The sequence below is a fragment of the Hibiscus syriacus genome, unplaced genomic scaffold (assembly GCF_006381635.1).
Source record: "Hibiscus syriacus cultivar Baekdansim isolate YM2019G1 unplaced genomic scaffold, ASM638163v2 tig00117056_pilon, whole genome shotgun sequence".
In the NCBI taxonomy this organism is placed as follows: Eukaryota; Viridiplantae; Streptophyta; class Magnoliopsida; order Malvales; family Malvaceae; genus Hibiscus; species Hibiscus syriacus.
This window is the reverse complement of record NW_024063539.1, coordinates 8,795,416-8,819,417: the sequence shown is the minus strand read 5'-3', so window position 1 is coordinate 8,819,417 and position 24,002 is coordinate 8,795,416. Positions and strand designations below refer to the sequence as shown.

Sequence of the window (24,002 nt, the reverse complement as noted above, 5' to 3'; positions counted from 1 at the left end):
ACATACACAAGACGACGTCGGCTGGAATCGTGTGAGGGTCGTTGTTGTACCAGAGAAATCCCTTTTAGGGAAGTAGCGTTGAAATGATTTTAGGGATTGGGAAGGAAAAATGTGTGGAGCATATATTGACCCTTTTGCGGCATTTTTTAAACAAACACCACTATAGTACATGTTTTTACGGAAACGCCACGATAAACAACATATTGCGGCATTTTTGAGACAAAAACCGCTAAATAAATACTCTATTGCGGCGTTTGTTTCATAAACGCCGCTAAATTACTTCTATATAGCGTCGTTTGTTGAACAAACGCCACTATAAACAACACAATAACGGCGTTTGTATAAAAACGCCGCTAAATTACCACTATGTTGCGGCATTTGTTGAAGAAACGCCACTATAAACAAATCTATTGTGGCGTTTTAGCTATAAACGCCGCTAAATTACCATTCTATTACGGCATTTTATTTTTGAAAAACGCCGCTAAAGTATTATTTTGTGGCGTTTGTATTGTAAATGCCGGTATATGCTTAACTTTTGTGGCGTTTTCCCTTAAAACGCTGCTAGAAACGCCGCTACAGAACACTTTTATTGTAGTGTAAATTTCACACTTTTAATCAACAACTAATAGTAGAATGGTTCAAATAGAATTTGGATTATAAAAATTCTAATAAAGCTCGAACAATATATATTATAAATACAAATAATTATTTTAATTTAATATAAAATAAACATTCCATCAAAAGAAACGTATATATGCATTTTAAAAAATAGTGTAAAGTTGAATTGAAATTAATGTACATAATTGCACTAAATTTGCAATACTTATACGTATATCTAGGGTCTTAATATAATTAAAGTTCGATTTTAAAAAAAGAAAACAGTACCATCTTTAGAATATAATGAATTAATCTTTCAAATGTAAATGATAATAGTTATATAAAATAGTAGCCATTCTATTTCCCTTTCTAAAATGCTTAAATTTCCGGTAAATGTGGGTTGATGCTAGCAGAAAGCTGAACAAAATATTCAGCAATATGGGTCTTAACGTACAATTAAGTAAACAACATAAAAGGTGCATTCACCAAAATAAAATTAGAAAATTGAACCAAACTCATGATTAGAAATCATGGCTGTTTGTCCATTGCACATAAATCACAAACATCAATGATATACATTATACAAGTAATCAAATGACAATTAAACAACTCTTAATTCAGTCTACAGTGAGAGAAACAAAAAAAAATTATCAATAAATTTTTTTTAATAAAATTTAAAATTTTCAAGAAATCTTATCAGTCAGCCCCTGGATCCATCGTGTTATATATAATTAGGCTACTAATATAATATTAAAACTGAGGGGAATCTGGAATTGGGTGATGTTGAAGGAAAGGAATAGGAGAGAATGTTTCGGGGTTTGCTTTTGCAAGAACCAAGGCTGCTTATCAAGAAGGTAAAGCCTTCTCTCTCTCTCTGTATTCTCTCAGTCAAGACAGATAACAAGTTATAGTTTTGGTTGGTCGGTCGGTCAGATATCATCCTTTGAAAAATGTGTTGTATATAAAAGTTGGGATTGTCTCAGGAAAGGCGGACTAATATACGGATAATATACAATGTTATCGGATATATTAAAAGATATTTGATAAATTTGGTTTAGCGCTATCAGAAATATCGATTAATAATAATGTAATAGGTAGAAATCATGAAGAAATATTAAAAAATTTGGCAACCGGCAAACTTAGCTTGTCGGTTTGTGTCGATACTCTATAAAAATATATTGATCCATAACAATATAACAGTTAAAAAAATGACAAAACCGGTCTATAAATGACAAAACAGGTAAAGCGCTATTAGATATATTGAAAGTGTCGATACTTTATAAAAATATATTGATCCATAACAATAAAACAGGTAAAAAAATGACAAAATCGGTCTATAAATGACAAAACAAGTAAAGCGCTACCGGATATATTAAAAGTGTCGATACTTTATAAAAATGTATCGATCCATAACAATATAACAGGTAAACAATGACAAAACCGGTCTATAAATGACAAAACAGGTAAATCGCTACCGGATATATTGAAAGTGTCGATACTTTATAAAAATGTATTGATCCATAACAATATAACAGGTAAAAAAATGACAAAACCGGTCTATAAATGATAAAACAGGTAAAGCGCTATCGAATATGTTGATAGTGTCGATACTTTATTATAACTATCGACACTTTTAGAATTTAAAAGAGAATAAGTTATAGCGCTAATAAAGTGTTGATACTTTATAAAAATGTATTAATCCATAACAATATAACAGGTAAAAATATGATAAAACCGGTCTCGAAATGACAAAACCGGTAAAGAGCTATCGGATATGTTGAAAGTGTCGATATTTTATTATAAGTATAGACACTTTTGGAATTTAAAAGAAAAGAAGTTATAGTGCTAATAAAATGTCGATACTTTATAAAAATGTATCGATCCATAACAATATAACAGGTAAAAAAATGACAAAATCGGTCTATAAATGACAAAACAGGTAAAGCGCTACCGGATATGTTGATAGTGTCGATACTTTATTATAAGTATCGACACTTTTGGAATTTAAAAGAGAAGAAGTTATAGCGCTAATAAAGTGACGATACTTTATAAAAATGTATCGATCCATAACAATATAACAGTTAAAAATATGACAAAAACGGTCTCGAAATGACAAAACCGGTAAAGAGCTACCGGATATATTGAAAGTGTCGATACTTTATTATAAGTATCGACACTTTTGGAATTTAAAAGAAAAGAAGTTATAGCGCCAATAAAGTGTCGATACTTTATAAAAATGTATCGATCCATAACAATAAAACAGGTAAAAAAATGACAAAACCGGTCTATAAATGACAAAACAGGTAAAGCGCTACCCAGAAACATGTAAATTTACAGTGTAACCAGTAAAAATATACTGGTTAATTAGCAAATAGGTTTACATTATGTATCGACACTCTTTAAATATGTGTCGATACTTTTTTCCCAAAATGAAAGCACAACGAGGTGCACGCATAAAGTGTCGATATATTTAAAATTGTATCAATCTCAAAAATATCAAAACCGATAATTATAATGTAATAGGTAAATTTGCAATGTTACTGGTTTAAATATATCTATTTAGTTAGAAAATAGGTCAATATAAGCGCTACCTATTACATTATATAAGCGCTACCTAATATATTATTGTACTTGATAATATTTCCGGTTAAATGATATAACATAATCGGTCTAAATTTTAATCGATCACTTATTTAACAGGTCACGTCATTTTTTAACCGTTTATTAGGCGCTACACAACAGAAGTTCCCACAATCAAGAGATTATTAGTGTTAGAGAGAGAGAGAGAGAGAGAGGTGGTTGGAAATGAAAGAGAAATTAAAAGGAAGGTCCTTTTTATACTGCATATTTAATTTATATAATTAAGTTCTTGTTCCTTCTATCTTCTATCTTTTGTTTCATTGCTTTTGGGGTTCGGAGAAGATGATGTTTCTTAACCTGTAAGCTTTTATTTTATTTTTTTACCTTTTCTTTCCTTATGCTTCACAGAGTGAAGTGTAGTGAATCCACAGTACTAAGGAGGGGGGGAAACGAGATTATTTGTGTTTTTAATTATTATTATTTTAAGCATGTCCAAAACTTTAAACATTTATGGAGTTTCTTATTATTATTATTTTATATCATTATTTCTTTAAAATTATTATTTAATAAAGTGATCTTTATATTAATGAAAAACGTTAGTTAATAAGATGAGAAATTAGACCATTTAAATAAAATCATGAATATAAGTTCTGATATTATGATTATAAAATTGGGTTGACAGGATCATATCATAATAATCTTTTGTAATATTTGATATGAATTAATTGATTAATTTACTGTGTAAATGACTAGTTATATTAAAAATTGAAAAATGTTAGTTAAGACATAAGGACATAAAACAAAAGTTTTATTTAATAAAAAATGTGTAATGGATTGGAAAAAAATATTTTTTAGGGTGTGATTTAAGATAAATGTAATTAGTTAAGGATTAAAGAATATTTAATTTAAGTAAAATATATTATCGTTTTCGAAAATTTTATAAATTTACATCTTTTAGAAAATTATAAGTTCGTCTTCTGATACATAAGATATGTTCATCCATATTAATAATATGATGCCTAAAATTATATTTCAACATACTTCAAATCATTAATCACAAATCTGAATTCTTAATTTCCGATTAAAGTAGAAATTTTAAATTTTACACATGAAAATCAAATGAATGACCCAGAAGTTAATATCAACTTTGATATAAATCAAAATGTAAAACATATTTTTCTTTTGTAGAAATTAAAGTTACTATATATTTTTAACTTTTGTTAGGAAATAATATGGGTAATTTACATTGTGACTCACTAAAGTTAATATCAACTTTGTTAGGAAATATGCAATGCTCTCACTCAACTCCCTTATGCTTATTGGATAAAGTTGTTACGCGAAAAGTATAGAATATCTTCTCTTTGCCCGGAATCAATCGCGCGTGCAAATAGTTAGCCGTTTTGGCGCTCTCTTACTGGAATTTGGCCGAAATTCTATGCGAACATGGCTTGGTCTATTGGAGATGGTGGAAACTATTCGTTTGTGGAAGGATAATTGGTTACCATCTATCGGTCCGCTTCATCACTTTGCTAACCCGAGGATTGATACGAATAATGATCTTAAGGTTTGTGATGTTGTCTCAAGCGATGGGGAGTGGAACTGGGTGTTACTCCATCACCTCCTTTCTACTCTAGCAATATCACATGTCCTACAGCAACGCCAAACCAAAACCTCGGTCCAAATTTCTGTTATTGGATGGATGGAACCAAAAGGAATTTCTCCACCAAGAGCGCCTATAGATTACTGTCTGAGACACGCTAAAACGACCCCGATTGCCGATGGAAACTAATTTGGAAGTTACAGGTCCCTGAACGTGTCCAGAACGGGTTTTTCCAAATCTCAACCTGCATGTTATGTGATAACTCGGATGAAACTACTCTTCATATTCTTCGAGATTGTCCAATGATCCGTGCTTTGTGGAATACGCTGCTCCCCTCATTTCCATGCACTGATTTCTTCGATTTGCCACTTGTTGATTGGCTTATAGTAAATCTCAATTCCTCAACTCAGATTGCATCCTTCGATTGCTCTTGGAACATTTTATTTGTTTCAATCTTATGGCAAGCATGGAAAAGGCGAAACACACAACCTTTTCAAGATGTTGCAATTGATTCCATTCGTTTTACTTCACATCAGTTCCACTTGGGCCAAACATTATGCAGCTTCCATCAGCCCTATGGTCGCCTCCTAGCTTTGGCGATATCTACCTCAACAAGGATGGGGCTATGTCCCTCTCGACGAACCTCGGATCGGCTAGTGGTTTATTGCGTGACCAGGATGGCATGATCCTCTCATGTTTTTTCAAACATTTGGGATTAATTTCGGTCCTACAACCCGAGCTTTGAGGTGTCTTTGAAGGCCTGAAACTTGCTTGGTCAAATGGATTCGGAAGACTCACGGTTAAGAAGGACAACGCCGAGGTTCATAAACTCCTCTCCCCACCTCCTTTGTCAAGCCCTTATTCCTTTGTCCGTTCTATCACTCAACTTACTTCCAGGTCTTGGAGAGTTGATTTTCTCTTAATCAAGCGAGAGGCTAACGGAGCTGCGGATTTCATGGCAAAGCTCCCTGTAACATCCTATGTATCACCATTGGTTTTGGATTATCCCCTGAGGCCTGGATACCTTGATCCGTATTTTGAATAGAGATATGCACGATCCCTCTTGCACATGTATAAGGCGTTAATGTACTGGCTTCTACCTCTTCTTTTAATAATAATAAAAAAACTAATTGATCAAATTATAACTTTAAAAATTATGTTTATCTTATTATAATTATAAGATTCGTTGAGAAAGCAAAATATATTTTTCAGATAAATAAATTAAGTCGAATATGTACGTATATAGAGCCAATGAGTGTTGACACAAGTGGTTAAGATTTAAGAATTTGAGCTTGTAAGGCCAAATTTTAATCTTACTACCGTCACTTTTGGTGGACAATTTAAAAATTCCCATGTAAATCCTAATTGGGTTTTAGGTGCCTTTACCGGGAGCCATCCTTAATCTAATTTTTTTGTACCAATAAAAAATATGCATGTATATAGAAATTTGTTAATTATCCTAATGAGATCTAAACTTCAAGTCATATATGTATGTTCAATAATTTTTTTTGTTAGAATTGTTTTAAAAAATTAATATAATGATCTAGTTTATTAAAAATAAATTTTCAATAATTTAGCTCAATAGAATTAAAAGTTTGTGACCTAAATACAACTTGTGCTAAATTCAATGGTTCATGATGAAAATTACCGAAAGAACTGTCCTGATATAAGCCCATGTTGATAGTAGGCTTAGTCTTCGGTTCAAAATCCAGTTATTTAAAATTCGAATTCGAATTATTTTAGATTTAATTTATTCTAAATTTAGATATTTAGGGGACCAACTTTGTTACAAAAGGTACATATACTTAATGACAGACCAGGGAAATTTCCTTCAGCAATTGAAAGACGGTTATCAAAAAGCATTCAATCAGTTGAGTTAAAAAAAATTAAATTATTCGAGTCTAAAAGTTTTATTTAATAAATCAAACTTCATTTAAAAAAATTTCCGAGTTTATCAAATTCAATTCGAGTTATTTAAACTTATGTTTAAATTTAATTTTAAATATTTATAACATATGATACTATTTGATTATAATTTAAATAGTTTTCTATAACCATATACAATACATATATATTTCTTCATATTTTTCAGATGTGATACATTATAAGAGTTGTGGGGTTCGACTCAAACTTAAAAATCAATTAACTACTTATTAAAAAATTTAAGTTATTCGAGTTATTATTAAAATTATTCAAGCTCTATTTCCTAATTCTACTCAAATTTAATTTTTTTAGAGTAGAGTTTATAAAATTATGAGTCGAATTTTTTAAAATCGAGTTAAATTAAAAAGAAATTTTTTTTGAGTTGGGTTGAATTTCTGTATTTATTCGTGAATAGTATTTATCGTACTGAACTGAAAAACTGGAGAGAATTTGTAGTTTACAATGGAAACAAGTGACAGATAAGCTGTGCTGGTGTTGAGATTTGAGACACCAATCAAAGCGTGAGATTATTGACATTATCCACCAATCAAACATCAACATTCAACATGCCTTTAATAGCCCTTTTACTGTAAAAACCGCTGCATCTAGTAAAAATCAACACGTTTTTTTACGTGAAATTATTCCTTTTGTGAACAAGCAGCCGGTGCTTTCGATCGGCCCCTCGAAATGGGCCCTGAACACCCTGTAATCAGCTCATTCACAGCGATGGTAACAGGACTAGGGATGGCAATGGGTCGGGTCGGGTCGGGTTTTTGGGCTACCTGACCCGACCTGAGAAGAAAGGGTTCTCCACCCGTGACCCGACCCGACCCGAAAAAATTAATATTTCACCCGACCCGACCCGAATATATGACTTAGAAACCCGACCCGACCCGACCCGAAATAATAAAAAAAAAAATTAATTCAATGAAAACAGTGACTTAATTGAAAAAAATTATATATGGAGTGATATTATTGTAATTATCCCTAAATATATAAGATAAAATTATATATATTTTTCGGGTCGGGTCGGGTCGGATTTTTTTACCCTAAACCCGACCCGACCCGAACAGTACATTTTAAAAAAAACCCGACCCGAACCCGAACCCGAAATTTATTTTAAAAAATCCGATCCGATCGGGTCGGGTCGGGTCGGAACCCGTCGGATTCGGATTGAGTTGCCATCCCTAAACAGGACGAGACGTGTTTTTACTTGCTCCGACTCAGTTTCTAAACAAATACTCCTCTATTCTTAATCTCTCCCGAGTAATAATGATCAAATGTATATATATAAAGTTTATCCTAAATCCGAATCCGTTTCCATTGTCACTCATGATTCATAAACAAATAGTAATGACAAAGTTTACTTGCTATTCACAAAGTAAAGGTGGCCTCAATTACTTCCATCTATAATGCCTCCGGTTTTCTTCTCAAACCAGAAATCAGAGTAAAATAAAGTAACTGCAACTCGAACTTCAAATGAATTTGAATTCGATTTCACTCGATTTGTAATCGAAATTATTTGTGTTATAAACTAATGTTGTTTGAAGTATTGAAGGCCAAACAGCTATAATGAAAACAATAACTTACATAAGAAATGTCAAACCAGACTGGCTGCATCAGGCAAACCTTGATGATGATCGCTTTCTCTAGCGGACGGCGGTCCACGATTACTATTTGGCCTCTTTACGACGACATTAGCCCGGCAAATCGGACAATTATCGTGATTGTTAAGCCACAAATCGATGCAAATAGCATGGAAAGAGTGCTTGCAACCATTCAACACCTTTACTTCTTCCCCGTCAGCAAACACAGATAAACAAACGGCGCATTCATTTCCGATATCTTTGGAGTGCGTCTCTTTTTTGAACTTATGACCCGAAATTGGCTCCCGTCTCTCAATCACTTCGATAGAGCTTCCACGGTTGTCCCTCGGAAGCTCGCTGGAGCTGTCTCGACGACGTTCACCGGAAGACCAAGGAGGGCACTTGACGGCGAAGAAGAAAGCATAGACTATAGCTGGGATAGTTATGACGGCCATAAGAGCAAGGATGAATTCGACTGGCGATAAATCGACGCTTCTCGGTGCACCGGGGAACGGTGGCGGTGGATTGATGGTGACTATGGTGATGTTTCCGTTTTGATCTATGGGGTATATTTGGGGTGTTGAGGTGAATGGCAACGGCGGAGGTGGGCTGGGGATCATGTTTTCAGGCTGAGGAAGTGGTGGTGGTAACGACGGAAAGAAGGACGGTAACGGCGGCGTTGGTGGTGGCGGTGGGCTGATAACAGTAGGTGGGTTATCCATTACAAGGGGAGGGGGGAAAATACGATGGTAAAAGACTAAAGTTTAGGCTGCTACATGATTTTTTTTTATTTGAGCTGATGTATTTAATTTTTAATAATTTTCAAAAGCAATAATTGAGGGGAAAATGTGGGGTTTTGGTAGGGACAAGTTTCTCCTAACATCATGAAAGCAACGCATGTTACGATTATTTAAATTTGTATTTTCATCAAATAATACTTGAAATAAAAATTTGAGGACCATTGTTGGTCTTTATGTATATCCATTGTCGTAAGTCATTTATGTATACTTTTTTATAGTTTATGTGGGTTTTATGATTATGATTTGGGGTTGATGATTATTTCTTTTAATAATATTGTTTTTAATATTTAAAGTTCAACAAATTATATATATGTGTGTGTATGTACTCTTTAGTTTTTTCTAATCTTGTGTCACTGGTCATTTCTTTTATCAAATTACATTAATTTTTCTGCTGAGTTAGATGTTCTGCTGATCATTTATATTTTGAATCATCAGATTAGATATAAATATATAATTTATATTTGGGGATAATTTTCTCATTATGTTCGACTCTAATTTTTTATTGTTAATGGTTTTTAATAATATGATTCTCATTGTGGTTCGTTCACCGATGCATTCAGATTATTCGTATTCATATTTTTTTCGAGTTTTTTAGAATGAGTTTTTAATATTTTTCTTATATTATCATTGTATGATCTCAAGTAGTTAGCTTTTCGAGTTAATTGTTACGGGGTATGTCTTAATTATGTGTTTAATTCATAGTTATGGTTATAAATTTTTATTGTAATTTTAGATATTTCTTCTCTATTAATAAAATTAGCAGCTTCTATTTACATAAAAAAATAAAACTAAGCGTTGATAAAAATATATATTAAATAAATTTAAAATTTTAATAAACTTTTAATACTTTTTTCCTCTAGTAAATATTTTTTTTTATTTTCTGATCAACCATTTACCTGTAATAAATCAATTAAGTATTCAATATTGTAGTTGATTTTTTTTACCCATTTAGCATTTGTTTCATGCTTGGGAGTAACAAGTCAATACTAGACCAGTCTAGCACTTCGAAATATAGGCCCAAATCGTAGTAGGTTCTCAAACCTTGGAAAAATCAGCAAATATTAATAACATCTTCATGGGCAATTGACATTTTGAGTCACCCCAATTTAACATCGAGCAACACGTAAGTTGCAAACTTTCAATTTTATCAAATTAAATCACCGAGCTTCCTGTTTTTAAAATTAGACCACTTATGCCTATTTCGTCATTTTGTTGATAATAAAAGCATAACGATTCAATTTGATGAAATTAAAGATTTGTTATATACATACAAATTGACACAAATACATGGACTCAAATGCAAATTGACACTAAATTCAAGGGATTTGGATGCAAATTACTCCTATTTCATCTTTTGCCATTGACAATCTATATACCGCTAATTTTTCTCATTCACACAAGCCATCTCCCTCCCTTTGAGTCACTTCCAAGCAAATATGCAACCAATAATGAAAGGGCAGCTAAGCTAAACGCATTCAATCATTTCGGGGGGAAAAAGTTACAACTCAGAAATATAGTGTTCTACCAGAATCCGGCAAAGAAACGTCCACCTCTTGCGGCGACAAAGTCTCAGCACGGCAAAGCGGGCAATTCGAGTGCGAATTTAACCATTTATCGATACATCCCACGTGGAAAAAATGCAAACAATCCGGCAAAACCCGGATTTGCTCACCTTCCTTGAAATCACCCAAGCAAATGGCACACATATCTTCGTTTCGATCTTTGTTGTATCGAAATATGGGAATCAACCTATGAATCATCGAACCACTCCCGCTTCTTTGACGTTCACGGGGCCTTTCATGTTGAGTTTGATGAACATTTTGGCCGGTATTAGCACTGACCGTCTCCGTCGGCGGCCGGTTGTAGCAACTACAAATCGAGTGAATAAAGTGATAAGTAGCCACCACGATGGCTCCGGCAATGACTCCGAGAAGACCGATGAGAACCGGGTTAAATCGTAAGGCACGACCTCCATCGTCTCCGTCCGGACTCGGTCGTGGCATCTGTGAGTTTGGTGGAGATTGCTAGGTGAGAGTTGAGGTTATATATATATGATATTGAAAAAGAAAGATGAATGGTAACAAATTAAAGGCTTTACTTTCACTATCATTTGTAACCGTAAACGTGGGTGACACGGTCACGGAAGGGGAAAACAACCATTTTTTGTTCAGAAAATTGGTGGAAGCGCCGTGTGATCTTCAAATCAATGATCTTATAAGATTTTAGGTAATTTAATTGAACGTGAAGTTTTTGTTTTTATTTTATTTTATTTGAAAATTGATTTTCAAATTTTAATAGGTGTTTTTAAAATTGAAGTCTTTCGTGATAGTTGGGAGACGTTAAAGATATATCAAAGGAATTTTATTTTAATTTTTTAGAAAGGGAAGGTCGAGATTGAAGCCTTTGGTATGTCGAGATGATTTATTATTATTATTTTTAAAATAATGACATTTGAAATAATATGACATATGTGAAGTGAGTTTGGAGAATATGTATTTCATTTAAAAAATAGATTATATTTATTTAACTTATACTTATAAATATATTATATGAAGTGGATCGCATGAAGGATATAATTAGGATTAGGTAGGTCTCTGGATCCATGCGGATAGTGGGGAGGGGAGGGTTTTAGTCTTGTGGGTCGCAGGACGGATATAAGAATGAAATTCTTGACGACGATAGGGATGAAAATTCTTAGCAGAGATGGGTGTAGGGAGCACCCATGCACCCGCCGCACCCAATTGACATCCCTAGGTAAAACCAGCCATTTTGGACAATAAATTGAAATTATTTTCGAGGTTCAAACATCAGCAAACTTGCTATGACTTTTCGAATGGAATTCAAAATTTTCGGTTGAAATATCTTCTTACAAAATGATCAATTTATAGTTATCTTCTTAATGCATCTTGAAACATCTCAATCAGATGTTGAAAACTCAAAATATGTTTATTTTAGTAAAGATAACGCATGCAAAAATTTATATACGAGATTTGTGTTTATTATGAATTTTCAACATTTTTACTAATTATTTATAATTAAATTCATATTAGAACACTTTATATGAATTTTAGATAAATCCTGATAAAATTTAATATTTCATTAAGTAATTTAGATAATTATGAATTATTTATTTTATCAAGTTTTACAATTTAGTTTAAATATAATTTCAGAAATTAACTCAATTTTTAGGCTTTCTTTTTTTAAAAGAAATTGTTAGTTTTATTAAAAACTCCAAATTACAATGCAAGTTTACAACTACCAATAAATAATTGATGAATGTTTACCTGAGACCTTAACCATTTGAAATGATCTGATTCATACTATTAGTTATGCTATTTAAACTTACTAACGCTTCAATTACTTTTACAGATTTGATTAATCAAAATTTTCAATCATATCTTAATGAGTTTGTGGTTATTTTTTAACTATCAAAAGTTTTATTCTTAGGGTCATATCATATTGTCTATTGGAATCTAAGTGGATCCAAAGAGAAATTGGGGCATTGGGGATTAGAAATCTTTAAAGAATGTTATGAAGTTCGAATTTTTTTTAATTCAGTCTCTTGTTAATATTTATTCAAGGCACTTCACTTTTGTAAAAGAAACAATTCAACGTCAACTTTTTACATGTTTGATTACATATTGTTGTTATTAATACTTAGAAGATTAAATTATGTAACGATCTTCTAAAGTTATTATTAACATTATAATATTTAATAATAGCATTTTATTGATATGTATAAAATTTAGAATTATGACCATAAACTATGTCATTACAATTAATATTCAAAAAATAAATTTAACAAATATATTTAAGAGTTGTTATCATTTATAAATACTTTAATTTTGCATAACGATATTTACTATTTATTACAATATTATGCACAACATAAAATGTTGTTACGAAACTTGATTATCAAAAATTAGTTTTCTTGTAATGACGTAAGAGTGTTTAACTGTTTAGCTTGAATTTCAATAAAATTTTGTCTTGAAACCAAGACATGCAAGGGCCAATTGCACCTCGTCATTACCAAATTATGGTATTAGGAAGCATGTAAAGATAAGAGAATCAATAAAATAAAGGAATTCCATGCCATAAACATCGAATTCATCCGAATATATATGAGATAAATTCTTATTAAATAATATTTTTTTTCAATTTTACATATATATAAGATTATTAGATGATTGAAAATAAACTATTGAAATAAAAAATAAAAATATTTATTAAAAAATAATAATTAAATTTTCATTTTACAGTATTAAAGTTAAAAAATAATTGATGGTTTAAAAAATAGTGGCAAAAATTTGACCACCGTTAACCATTTTTTTCATAGTAGACACTACTCACTAGAACGTGATAGAAATAGGATAATTACTTATTTAGTTACCTAATTATCTTATAGTTTTGTTTTGATTATTTAATTTTTTTTAAATAATATTTAGTATTTTGTTTTGATTACTTGTTATTAAAAAATTAAAAAAATTACTGATATAATATTTTTTATTTTTTAAATAATGATACGATATTATTTTATAGTGACATATTAATATTATATTATTTAACATTTTATTAATAAGTGATCAAAATAAAATTGTGACAATAGTCGAATCATTCAATACGTAGTTTACCTTAGAAAATAATTGAAAAAGTGCATCGTCACCAAGTAACGCCGAGTTCAATCGGTTATATCTAGTGTCGGCTTTTACAAACGGAAGACGGTGCTTTACCTTTCTGTTTCGCTTGGTATCTGTTGTTGTGGGCGGTGATAAGCATCACAATCGCTCGTGGAGCTTTTTCTTCTTATCGGTTCCTCGATGCTTATCCCAAAAAGTACTGTTTAAAGATCCCTGCATTTCTCTTCCAGAAATATTTCATATATATATATATCAAAGTTTGATCTTTTTTCCTTACTCTTAAAACTTTGTTCTTTTTTTCTGTTCATAATAAGAAAATTAAGATTTGGGTTTCGTTTTTTTTTATGGATTTTTTGTTTTTGATTCAGTGTTTCCCACCTGTGTTTGGAGGATTTCGAGAGATTCTGGGGTTAAGGTTAGATACTGTGTTTCTTCAGCAGCTTTGGTTTAAACTCTCTCTCTGTTGATCTATAGGAAGGAAAAAGTTTAGTCTTTTAATTTTTCTAATGTTCTTTTTGTGGTATCTTTACTAATTTCGTTCATTTGTGGGCATTGTTGTTTAGTTTTCTGATTGATAAACTCTGGGTTTTGAAGAAGTTGTCAATAAGATTTGTCATTTTGTTGAATTCTATAACTGTTATTTTTTTGTTGAAAAATGGAAAATCTCAGATAATCTGAATTGGAAGATTATCATCTCCTGGAAGCCTTATCAATGGAGAACCATCACCCTTCAACTCTCTTGTCTATGGATTCAAGTGCTTCCTCTCATGAAGATTTGGAATTAGAAACGAATAGGCAGATTGTTCTTTCTCGTCCACCGGATATCAATTTGCCTCTCTTGGCCAAGCCGAGCCCTCCCCCTAATGCCATGGAACTCTGACCACTGTGATATTTTGGATGTTGGGCTTGGTTCACAAGCTTATGATACTGAGTACTACCTAACAGTTCCCAAAAACGGGCGAAAATGTTCCAAAAGGGTAGATAGTATATGGGGTGCTTAGTTTTTCTTTAGTTTTTACTTCAAACCTGCTATGAATGACAAATCAAAGGCCAAGGTTACTCGTGATGTGAATGGCTCTCTTTCTGGTTTCGATAAATTGGATCTCAATTTGGATGTTTTCATGGTTCAGCATGATATGGAGAATATGTATATGTGGGTTTTCAAGGAGAGACCCGAGAATGCATTGGGTAAAATGCAGCTTAGAAGTTACATGATACGGAGAATATGTATATGTGGGTTTTCAAGGAGAGACCCGAGAATGCATTGGGTAAAATGCAGCTTAGACGTTACATGAATGGACATTCTCGCCAAGGGGAACCGCCGTTTCCCTTCAGTGTCGATAAGGGATTCGTCCGTTCACACCGGATGCAGCGGAAGCATTACAGAGGACTTTCAAATCCTCAATGTGTGCATGGGGTCGAGGTTGTTCCTTCACCAAATCTCATGGCTATTGATGAGGAAGAGCGAAAAAGGTGGATGGAGCTTACAGGAAGGGACTTGAATTTCAGAGTTCCACCTGAAGCTAGTGATTTCAGTTCATGGAGAAACCTTCCGAATACCGATTTTGAGCTCGAACGGCATGCGATAAAAAGTGTACCAAATTCTCACTCGAAGAAGCTGTTAAATGGTTCTGGGCTCAATCTTTCCACTCAGCCATCTAACCACAGCAATGGTAACGGGATCAATGGGATGGACTTATCACTGATGCACAACAAAAAGCGGAAAGACATTTTCCCACACGGAAACGACGATGATAGCTACTTGGCTGTCATTCCAGATATGGAAGTCCACCTCAATGAGCCGCACTGGTTAAACGAACTCAGTGGGGTAATGAAGAACGTTTCCGGTCCCGTTACAGCTGCAAACACAATCTATGAAGATGAAGCAGGTTATTTGATCATTATAAGCTTGCCTTTTGTTGATCTTCAAAGGGTCAAGGTTTCATGGAGGAATACTCTCACCCATGGCATCATTAAGGTATCATGTGTGAGCACATCTCGGATGCCTTTCATCAAGAGACGTGATAGAACCTTCAAGCTGACTGATCAAGCTTCCGAGCAGTGCCCTCCTGGGGAATTTGTTAGAGAGATACCATTGTCGACTCAAATAACCGAAGATGCTAAAATCAAAGCATACCTTGATGGTACAGGTTCTGCACTTGAAATAATGGTTCCGAAACTGCCCGTGGTGCCAGAAGAACACGAAGTCCGGGTCTGCCTGCGGGCGAAGCTTGGAGGGAGTGGTCTCATGTTGACATGAAAGTACAAGGCATCTAGGGTTGATGCATCATTGTTTTACTGACCATTTTTTATGACATTTCTGGGTAAGGTATGATACAAAATGTGAAACTGGCACTTGTGTTATCCAAATTTTGCTGGTTAATTTCTATGGTCCCTCCCCCTGGTTATGGTTAGCATTTGATTGATGCTGTAATTGATTTTCAGAAATATATTTTATGTTATTCATTGTTATAAAGATCGTAATAGAAAAAATGGAAACAAATTCTTTTTTCTTGCTGACATGAAATACCATCCGCAGTCCGTGGTGAGTTGAGAACAGGACAGCACTTTGTTTTTATAGTTAATAGTGTGGGAATGTGTACCTGGGCGGTTTTTTGTTTGCTTCAGTTCAGATCCGATACGTTATACTCCTAATTTAACTTCATTTCAACTCATTTTATACTAAAATGATAATTTATTCATCTTAAATCCATTCTAAAATATAATTTTTTGTTTGATTTGACACATATTTTAAAGAAAATACATAATTTTAAACTCTCAGAATAGAAAAAAAAAATAGATGAGGGACGAGGAATGGAGGATGGAAATGTGAAGAAATAGAAAGAAATCTTAAGCATAGAAATTATTTTATATATATATCAAGTTGAAGTAGAACAGTTTTGTTTTTTTACTTTTTTACATTATATATGATCCAATCCATCTTAAATTTTGATTTCAAAAAATTTCTAACTCTATCAAATTAAATAAAAATTATCAAGTTCAAAATTGTCATCTCCACTTTTTTGACTTTTGTGTATTTAGAGGATAATTTTTCATGTTTATATATATATTTTTTAATAATTTGAGATGATGTAAAATAATATTTGTGCACGATTGTTTTTAATCATTGACGATGTATATACCTTAACTTCTTGAATCTAAGACTTAAAGAAAAATTAATCTTTAATTATTACGATCACTTAATAAATTTTTTATATAATTTTTTTATTTTAATCATTAAGATCAATCAAGAGATTGTTTATATAATTTCTTTATTTTAATATTGGGTATATATCAACAAATGAACAAACTGAAATACTGGGTTTTTTTCTCTGTAGTTGCAGCTTCTCTTCTTTTTGTCTACTTTTGGTTTTATGAGTAGCCAATTAGTTCATTGCGGCCGCCCCAGGCCATTCGGGTTTGGGCAGTCATCCAACATCACAGCTACCCGTTCTATGGAAAATTAGAAAAAGAACATAGATGATATGAATTTAGTTGATCCACAAGGGTAGAGCCGTCTCTGCAGACGGGGAACGCCATGCGATTCTGCAATTTGAAAGGTGGAGGTATGAAAGAGGAAGAATGAAAAAGAAAAGATTGCAACCTTGAAAACGAATGCCTCTATTTATATAAAAGTAACAAAGACGGTACCCTGGGAATAGCAACAGAATTCATGTTTCCAATAACCCAAGAATTATAAGATGCTTAAAAATCATTTCAATAAATTGGCCTGGCCGCGGACACAACACATTCAACGCCTAAAAACGAAAATCAAAATCCGATTAAGAAAAATGACGAATTGCTTAGTCAACTTCCTCGATCTTGGGGCCAGCACCGGTTCCAGCGGCTGGGGCATCCTCACCCATGCCTGCACCAGCGCCTTGGTACATCTTTGCAATGATAGGGTTGCAGATACTCTCCAATTCCTTCATCTCGTCTTCAAATTCATCTGCCTCTGAAAGCTGGTTGTTGTCTAGCCACTGGATGGCCTGCTCAATTGCATCTTCAATCTTCTTCTTATCTTCAGCACCAAGCTTACCACCAATCTTCTCATCCTTCACCGTGTTCCTCATGTTGTACGCGTAGTTCTCCAATGTGTTCTTTGCCTCAACTTTCTTCTTGTGCTCTTCATCTTCAGACTTGTACTTCTCTGCTTCCTGGACCATTTTCTCGATCTCCTCCTTGGAAAGCCTTCCCTTGTCATTTGTAATGGTGATTTTGTTCTTCTGTCCGGTGGTTTTGTCCTCAGCAGACACGTTCAAAATGCCATTGGCATCAATGTCGAAACACACTGTGATCTGTGGGACACCTCTAGGAGCTGGAGGGATACCAGAGAGCTCAAATTTACCTAGCGAGTTGTTATCTTTAGTCCTTGTTCTCTCACCTTCGTACACCTGGATCAACACACCAGGCTGGTTGTCAGAGTATGTAGAGAAGACTTGCTCCTTCTTGGTGGGAATGGTGGTGTTCCTCGGAATCAAAACGGTCATCACACCACCCGCAGTTTCCAAACCGAGCGAGAGTGGGGTGACATCCAAGAGCAAGAGATCCTGCACCTTCTCATTACCCTCACCACTCAAGATTGCGGCTTGTACTGCCGCACCATAGGCAACAGCCTCGTCGGGGTTGATGCTCTTGCAAAGCTCCTTTCCATTGAAGAAATCTTGCAAAAGTTGCTGAACCTTGGGAATTCTAGTAGAACCACCGACAAGAACAACGTCGTGGACGCTGCTCTTGTCCATCTTGGCATCCCTCAAACACTTCTCCACCGGTTCCATGCATTTTCTGAAGAGATCCATGTTAAGTTCCTCGAATCTAGCACGGGTGATGGTTGAGTAAAAGTCAATACCCTCATACAAGGAGTCGATCTCAATGGTGGTTTGGGCAGTTGATGAGAGAGTTCTCTTTGCCCTCTCACAAGCAGTCCTCAACCTTCTAAGAGCTCTGGGGTTGCCACTAATGTCCTTCTTGTTCTTCCTCTTGAACTCTTGCACAAAATGGTTCACCATTCTATTATCAAAATCTTCTCCTCCAAGATGAGTGTCACCGGCAGTGGCCTTCACCTCAAAGATACCCTCTTCAATGGTAAGAAGAGAAACATCAAATGTACCACCACCGAGATCGAAGATCAAGACGTTCTTCTCACCAACACTGGTAGCCTTCTTATCAAGACCATAAGCAATGGCAGCAGCAGTAGGCTCGTTGATAATACGCATGACATTAAGACCCGCAATGACACCAGCATCCTTTGTTGCCTGACGCTGAGAGTCATTAAAGTATGCAGGGACAGTAACCACGGCATTCTTAATAGTAGAGCCAAGGTAGGCCTCAGCAATCTCACGCATCTTTATGAGGACCATAGATGAGATCTCCTCAGCAGCAAATTGCTTCTCCTCACCTTTGTAGGAAACAACAATCATGGGCTTATCACCAGGCCCAGGGATGACCTTGAATGGCCACAATTTCATATCACTCTGAACAGCAGAATCGCTGAATCTACGACCAATCAACCTCTTTGCATCTGCAAAATATCAATTCACATCAGATCACCCAAACCAGATTTAAAAGATGATGAATTAAATAAGAATATAACCTTCTCAATATATAAATTTATATGAATAACCAATAATAATTTCACATATCGAAATTGCTTATACAGTTCAAACTTCAATAGAGTTAGATTCAGATCTGAATGTGAATCTAAGGTCGAGCAACATCCATTCCTCATTAAATCTTTCACAATCTTAGGAAAGCTAAGATACAACTTCTTAATCAAAACTAATCTTATCACAGATCTAAACTAAACTAACAGATCCAAATCCAATCGACATCAAAAAAGGAAGTAAAGTTTTAACTAAAAGAAAAACGAAAACAGAGTTAAAGCTTACCAAAGACGGTGTTCAAAGGATTCATGGCGACCTGATTCTTTGCAGCATCACCGATCAAACGCTCGGTGTCAGTAAAGCCAACATAAGACGGCGTCGTCCTGTTACCTTGATCGTTGGCAATAATCTCAACACGATCATGTTGCCAAACGCCAACGCAAGAGTAAGTGGTTCCGAGATCGATTCCGATTGCCGGACCTTCACCTTTACCGGCCATTACTTTTTTTTTCTATTTGTTGTGTAAACGGAGATTAACAGAAGCGAGGGGGTGGACGAAACAAAAAATAAGCCAATTGGAAGACCGATGGTTTCAACTTTTAAGTTAACAGCGAGGGAGGAGGAGTTAATTTATATAGAGATTTTCTAAATTCGTTTCCAGAATGTTCTAATCCCCAGACTTTAACCACAACAACCCCACACTGCACATCAAACTATACCTCACCTGAGCTTGCACACACCCCTCCTTTAAACCGAAGCCTCCACAGTGTAGCCACCAACTAAAACCTTAAACATCTCTTTGAAACCTTAATTCTCAAGTCTATTTGAAGGCTAAAATTGAAAACAAAAAGGGGTACAAATAAAATGAGGTAAACTATATATTTAGTATCTAAACTATTGATTTTGTTTTATTTTGGTATCCAAATTTTCTTTTTTTAAAATATACCTAACGTTTAGTTTAAGTTTCAATTTGGTATCCCGCTATTAAAAAAATAACAGAAATATTGATCTGTCATTTTTTTTATTTTTTTCAATGATGATGTGACATTACCTTATAGAGACACGTCAACATCACCATTAAGTTCTTAATAGTAGCATGCCAAAATGAAACTTAAATTAATAGTTGGTTATGGTTTTGAAAGGTATAAAAAATAATAATAATTTAAGTACCAAACATGTATTTTACTCAATAAAATATGTAATTCTATACAACTAAAACTTAAATCCCAAAAATCAGGGGTAAAAAAGATAAAATTTATAAGGGTTTGAAGACTAAAATAGATAAATTTTTAACACTAAATTATAAAAATAAAATTAAATTATAACGTTAGATATAATTTTTAAATAAATAGATGAGTGATTAAAATAAAATAAAAGTAACATATGCGTAGTTTACGCAATTAAATTTTTCAAAGCTGACGCCCAATTCCCGAATGGCGGCATCTAATTACAGCTGTTCTCAATGGACCGACCGTCCAAGAAGATTCTACGTAGAAGAACAAAATTTCTATTTTACTTTTCGTCTTCGTCGGCCAAAACGCATTATGCATTAAGCAAGATGTCATGTGAAAAGGCGTAAAAGGTCATTGTGCACATGCCGTATATTTTTTTTACCACGTGAGATGAATTTTATATACATACAGATATAATTATCTTTGAAAATTTTAAATTATTATATATATTTTTTAAATTTTTAAATTTTTATTAATAAATCATTTTTATTTATAAAATTTTACAAGTTTATTATCCCTAAAATTTTAGAAGTTCATTCATTCAAACATAAAATCTTATATCTAACTTTGTATACATGATCGATTGAAGTAAGAGGTGTACAAGTTAACTTGTAACAATTATTAGTTGTAATCATTAATCACTGTAACTATTACATCTTACATATTAATTAAAAAAATTATTAAAATTAAGTAATTTTAATTAATCGGATCGCTAAAAAATGACAATTAATGATTATAATTAATAGTCACATTTCTTGCTTTCAAAATGCTTGTACAGTCTTACAATGATCAGAATGTCTAGTACTCCTAAATTCATTTCAACAATGTAAATGCCATATATATAGATTATGAAGTTCTATATGCAATGCTGTTGCTGAGAAAGTTTCTTTGCAGGATTTGAATTCTCGACACAACATGAAAAGTTCTGTAATGATGACATTCCGAGTGCACCACCATTTTCTAGCTCAGTGAAGGAAGATAAATAAGATTCTCAACATATTTCAGTGATTGTGGTACAAAGTGTCAGTGGTGCAGTCGATTCAAGTTATCCAAAGACATTCAATTCTATGTCAAGAATTGAGCCTGAGCAGAATACAAGTAACAAAAAGTTCTAATGAATGTAATAAGGTTAATGCAATCATTCTACTTGATGCTTATTGGAAAATTAATCTTGTGGTCATCATCGTCTAAGTACAAGAATCAAAACAAGATGGACAAGGCGGAGAGTTCGTTGATAAAGGAGTTTAGGGCTGTAAACGAATCGAACTTTCAACGGTCATGAATCGTTTGTTAAAAAATTCGTTTATTTATTAAATGAGCGAACATGAACAAGATTTTATGTTTACATAATTAAATGAATTAATACGAATAAAGGGCTCGTTCGTGATTGTTCGGTAATCCATTCGTTTATGTTCGATAATTCATTCGTTTATATTCGGTAATTCGTTTGTTTATATTCGGTAATTCGTTTATTTATGTTTATATGTTTAATTAAATTTATAATTATCTCCATTTATTTATATTCTTTTAAAAAAATTTGCTTGATTTAAAATAAAGTTACATTTTACGTTAGTTCGTATACGTTTATTTGTGCTCGTTTGGATTCATTTATCATTTTATCGAACGTACATAAACAAGTTACGTTCCTTAACGAACAAACATGAACAAAAGATTATGTTCGTTTAGTTGTTCGTGTTCGTTCGGTTAAAATTAAATGAATAAATATGAACATACATTTGTTCGTGTCCATAGGATTCGTTTACATACATAAAGAAATTGAAGTTTAGATGAGAAAACGGAGGGATGGTTTCGAAGCTTGAGAGGGGGAGGATCGGACTCCTGCCTATGTATGATTGAGGCAATGATAGCGGCGATAACACAATTTCTTTTAGTATCATGAAGAAAGTTTTGACTATGTTAAGCAAAAAAAAAAAAAGAACATGAACGAAGATGAACTTCACATGGAGAATTGTTTTCGTGTTTTAGTATATTTGTGGCCATAAAATTTTCATAGTTTGGAGTGGAACTCGTTGGGTGACTGAACTGATGAAAAAAGAGAGAATAATTTATATCAAATTTGTGTGATCAAAACGGTATCAAGCAAGCCAACCTAAGTGTCTAACGTGTTGCATCGGCCTTGTGTTACTTGGGACAACGGTTGTTAATAACCTTGTTAATAACCGAGTAACCGGTTTGTTATAAAATTAGGCATGTAAACGAACACGAACTATGATATATTCATGTTCGTTCGTTAAACTTTAACCGAACAAATGAACGAACATGAACATAATCGAACAAAAAATTTCTTGTTTGTGTTCGTTCGTTAAGGAATGTAGCTTGTTCGTGTTCGTTCATTTAAATGATAAACGAACACAAATGAACAAACATAAACAAATGAATGTAAACGAACACAAACAAACGATTGTAAACGAACACAAACAAACGATTGTAAACGAACAAACGTAAACGAACACAATAAATGAACATAAACAAATGTAAACGAACATAAATGATTTTTTTTTCTTTCCTAACAATTTTATGATTATATTATATTTAATTGTTTTGAGCTTTTTTGTATTTAAAATTAATTAAATTTTAAAATATTTATGGGGTACAAGATTAAAACTTATTGGACTTTAATATTTTAAATGGGGCTAGAGAGATTGAGCTAAACATAAATAAACACACATAAACGAACGAACATAAATGAACTAAGATAAATGAACGAACATATTACCAAACGTTCACGAACGTAAATGAACGAACGAGCCCTCTATTCACGTTCGTTCATTTAATTAAACGAACACAAAATCTTGTTCATGTTCATTCGTTTAATAAATAAATGAACATAAACGAATTTCTTGCCGAATGGTTCACGAACGGTTCGTTAAACGTTCGGTTCGTTTACAGGTCTATATAAAACTATAATATTTGTGATTGTTTTATTAATTTTAAAACAATAGTGGGAAAAAAGGAAGTCGTGCATACTTTAGTATTCACTTATATAATTTACCCTTATTATTATTTGCAAATTACAAGGAAAACCAATAGGCATAACATTGGCATTTGTGACTGCTTGGTCTGCCACACTGAAAGAAGCTCTCAGCATGGTAGCAGACGATTCCTTTGAACTGGAAGCCAAGCGCAAAGAGGACTCATCTTGGCACCCTTGTCGAGTATCCCTCAGGTCATTCCCTCCTTCAAATCATTGAGTTGCCCTGTTTTTCTCTCTATTTTTTCGCAACATTGTCTTTTCAGTTTTCAATAATCTCTGTTCCACGTTATGAAGAGACCCCCAGCTTGTTCGATAAATCGTGGATTGATTTATATATAATTTTCCGACTTCAAACTATCACTGATCACTGGGTTTTATTTCATTCACACAAAGGTTAATAAGAAGAAAAGAGAGATTTAGAGAGGGTAGATTTTACTCTTAAAGTAATT

At 33.4% G+C, this 24,002-nt stretch overlaps 3 protein-coding genes, 1 long non-coding RNA gene and 1 pseudogene across 4 annotated transcripts; 2 read left to right on the top strand and 3 right to left on the bottom strand.

Annotated features, from left to right (window-relative positions):
• Positions 1-8,096: 8,096 nt before the first annotated feature.
• LOC120198255 (RING-H2 finger protein ATL33-like) lies at positions 8,097-9,076 on the bottom strand. Its single transcript, XM_039199605.1, has one exon. It carries the CDS (start codon positions 9,006-9,008, stop codon positions 8,301-8,303), a length of 708 nt encoding a protein of 235 aa, XP_039055536.1. The 5' UTR covers positions 9,009-9,076; the 3' UTR covers positions 8,097-8,300.
• Positions 9,077-10,591: 1,515 nt separating this feature from the next.
• LOC120198520 (RING-H2 finger protein ATL51-like) lies at positions 10,592-11,089 on the bottom strand. Its single transcript, XM_039199832.1, has one exon. It carries the CDS (start codon positions 11,087-11,089, stop codon positions 10,592-10,594), a length of 498 nt encoding a protein of 165 aa, XP_039055763.1.
• Positions 11,090-13,925: 2,836 nt separating this feature from the next.
• On the top strand, positions 13,926-23,988 carry LOC120198256. The gene is made up of 3 exons (XR_005523344.1): positions 13,926-14,185; positions 21,786-21,788; positions 23,978-23,988. It is a non-coding gene; the product is annotated as an uncharacterized LOC120198256 (long non-coding RNA).
• On the top strand, positions 14,185-16,102 carry LOC120198254 (annotated as a pseudogene).
• Positions 17,426-19,878, bottom strand: LOC120198253 (heat shock cognate 70 kDa protein 2-like). The gene is made up of 2 exons (XM_039199604.1): positions 19,612-19,878; positions 17,426-19,244 (listed from the first exon to the last, which is right to left on the bottom strand). The coding sequence occupies exons 1-2, from the start codon at positions 19,823-19,825 to the stop codon at positions 17,527-17,529; spliced, it is 1,932 nt and encodes a 643-aa protein (XP_039055535.1). The 5' UTR covers positions 19,826-19,878; the 3' UTR covers positions 17,426-17,526.
• Positions 23,989-24,002: the final 14 nt, after the last annotated feature.

Coding starts and splice junctions, on each gene's coding strand:
- LOC120198255 (XM_039199605.1), bottom strand. CDS start 9,008: ATGGATAACCCACCTACTGTTATCAGCCCACCGCCACCACCAACGCCG.
- LOC120198520 (XM_039199832.1), bottom strand. CDS start 11,089: ATGCCACGACCGAGTCCGGACGGAGACGATGGAGGTCGTGCCTTACGA.
- LOC120198253 (XM_039199604.1), bottom strand. CDS start 19,825: ATGGCCGGTAAAGGTGAAGGTCCGGCAATCGGAATCGATCTCGGAACC. Junction 19,245..19,611: donor TCCTTTGAACACCGTCTTTG/GTAAGCTTTAAC, acceptor GATATTTTGCAG/ATGCAAAGAGGTTGATTGGT.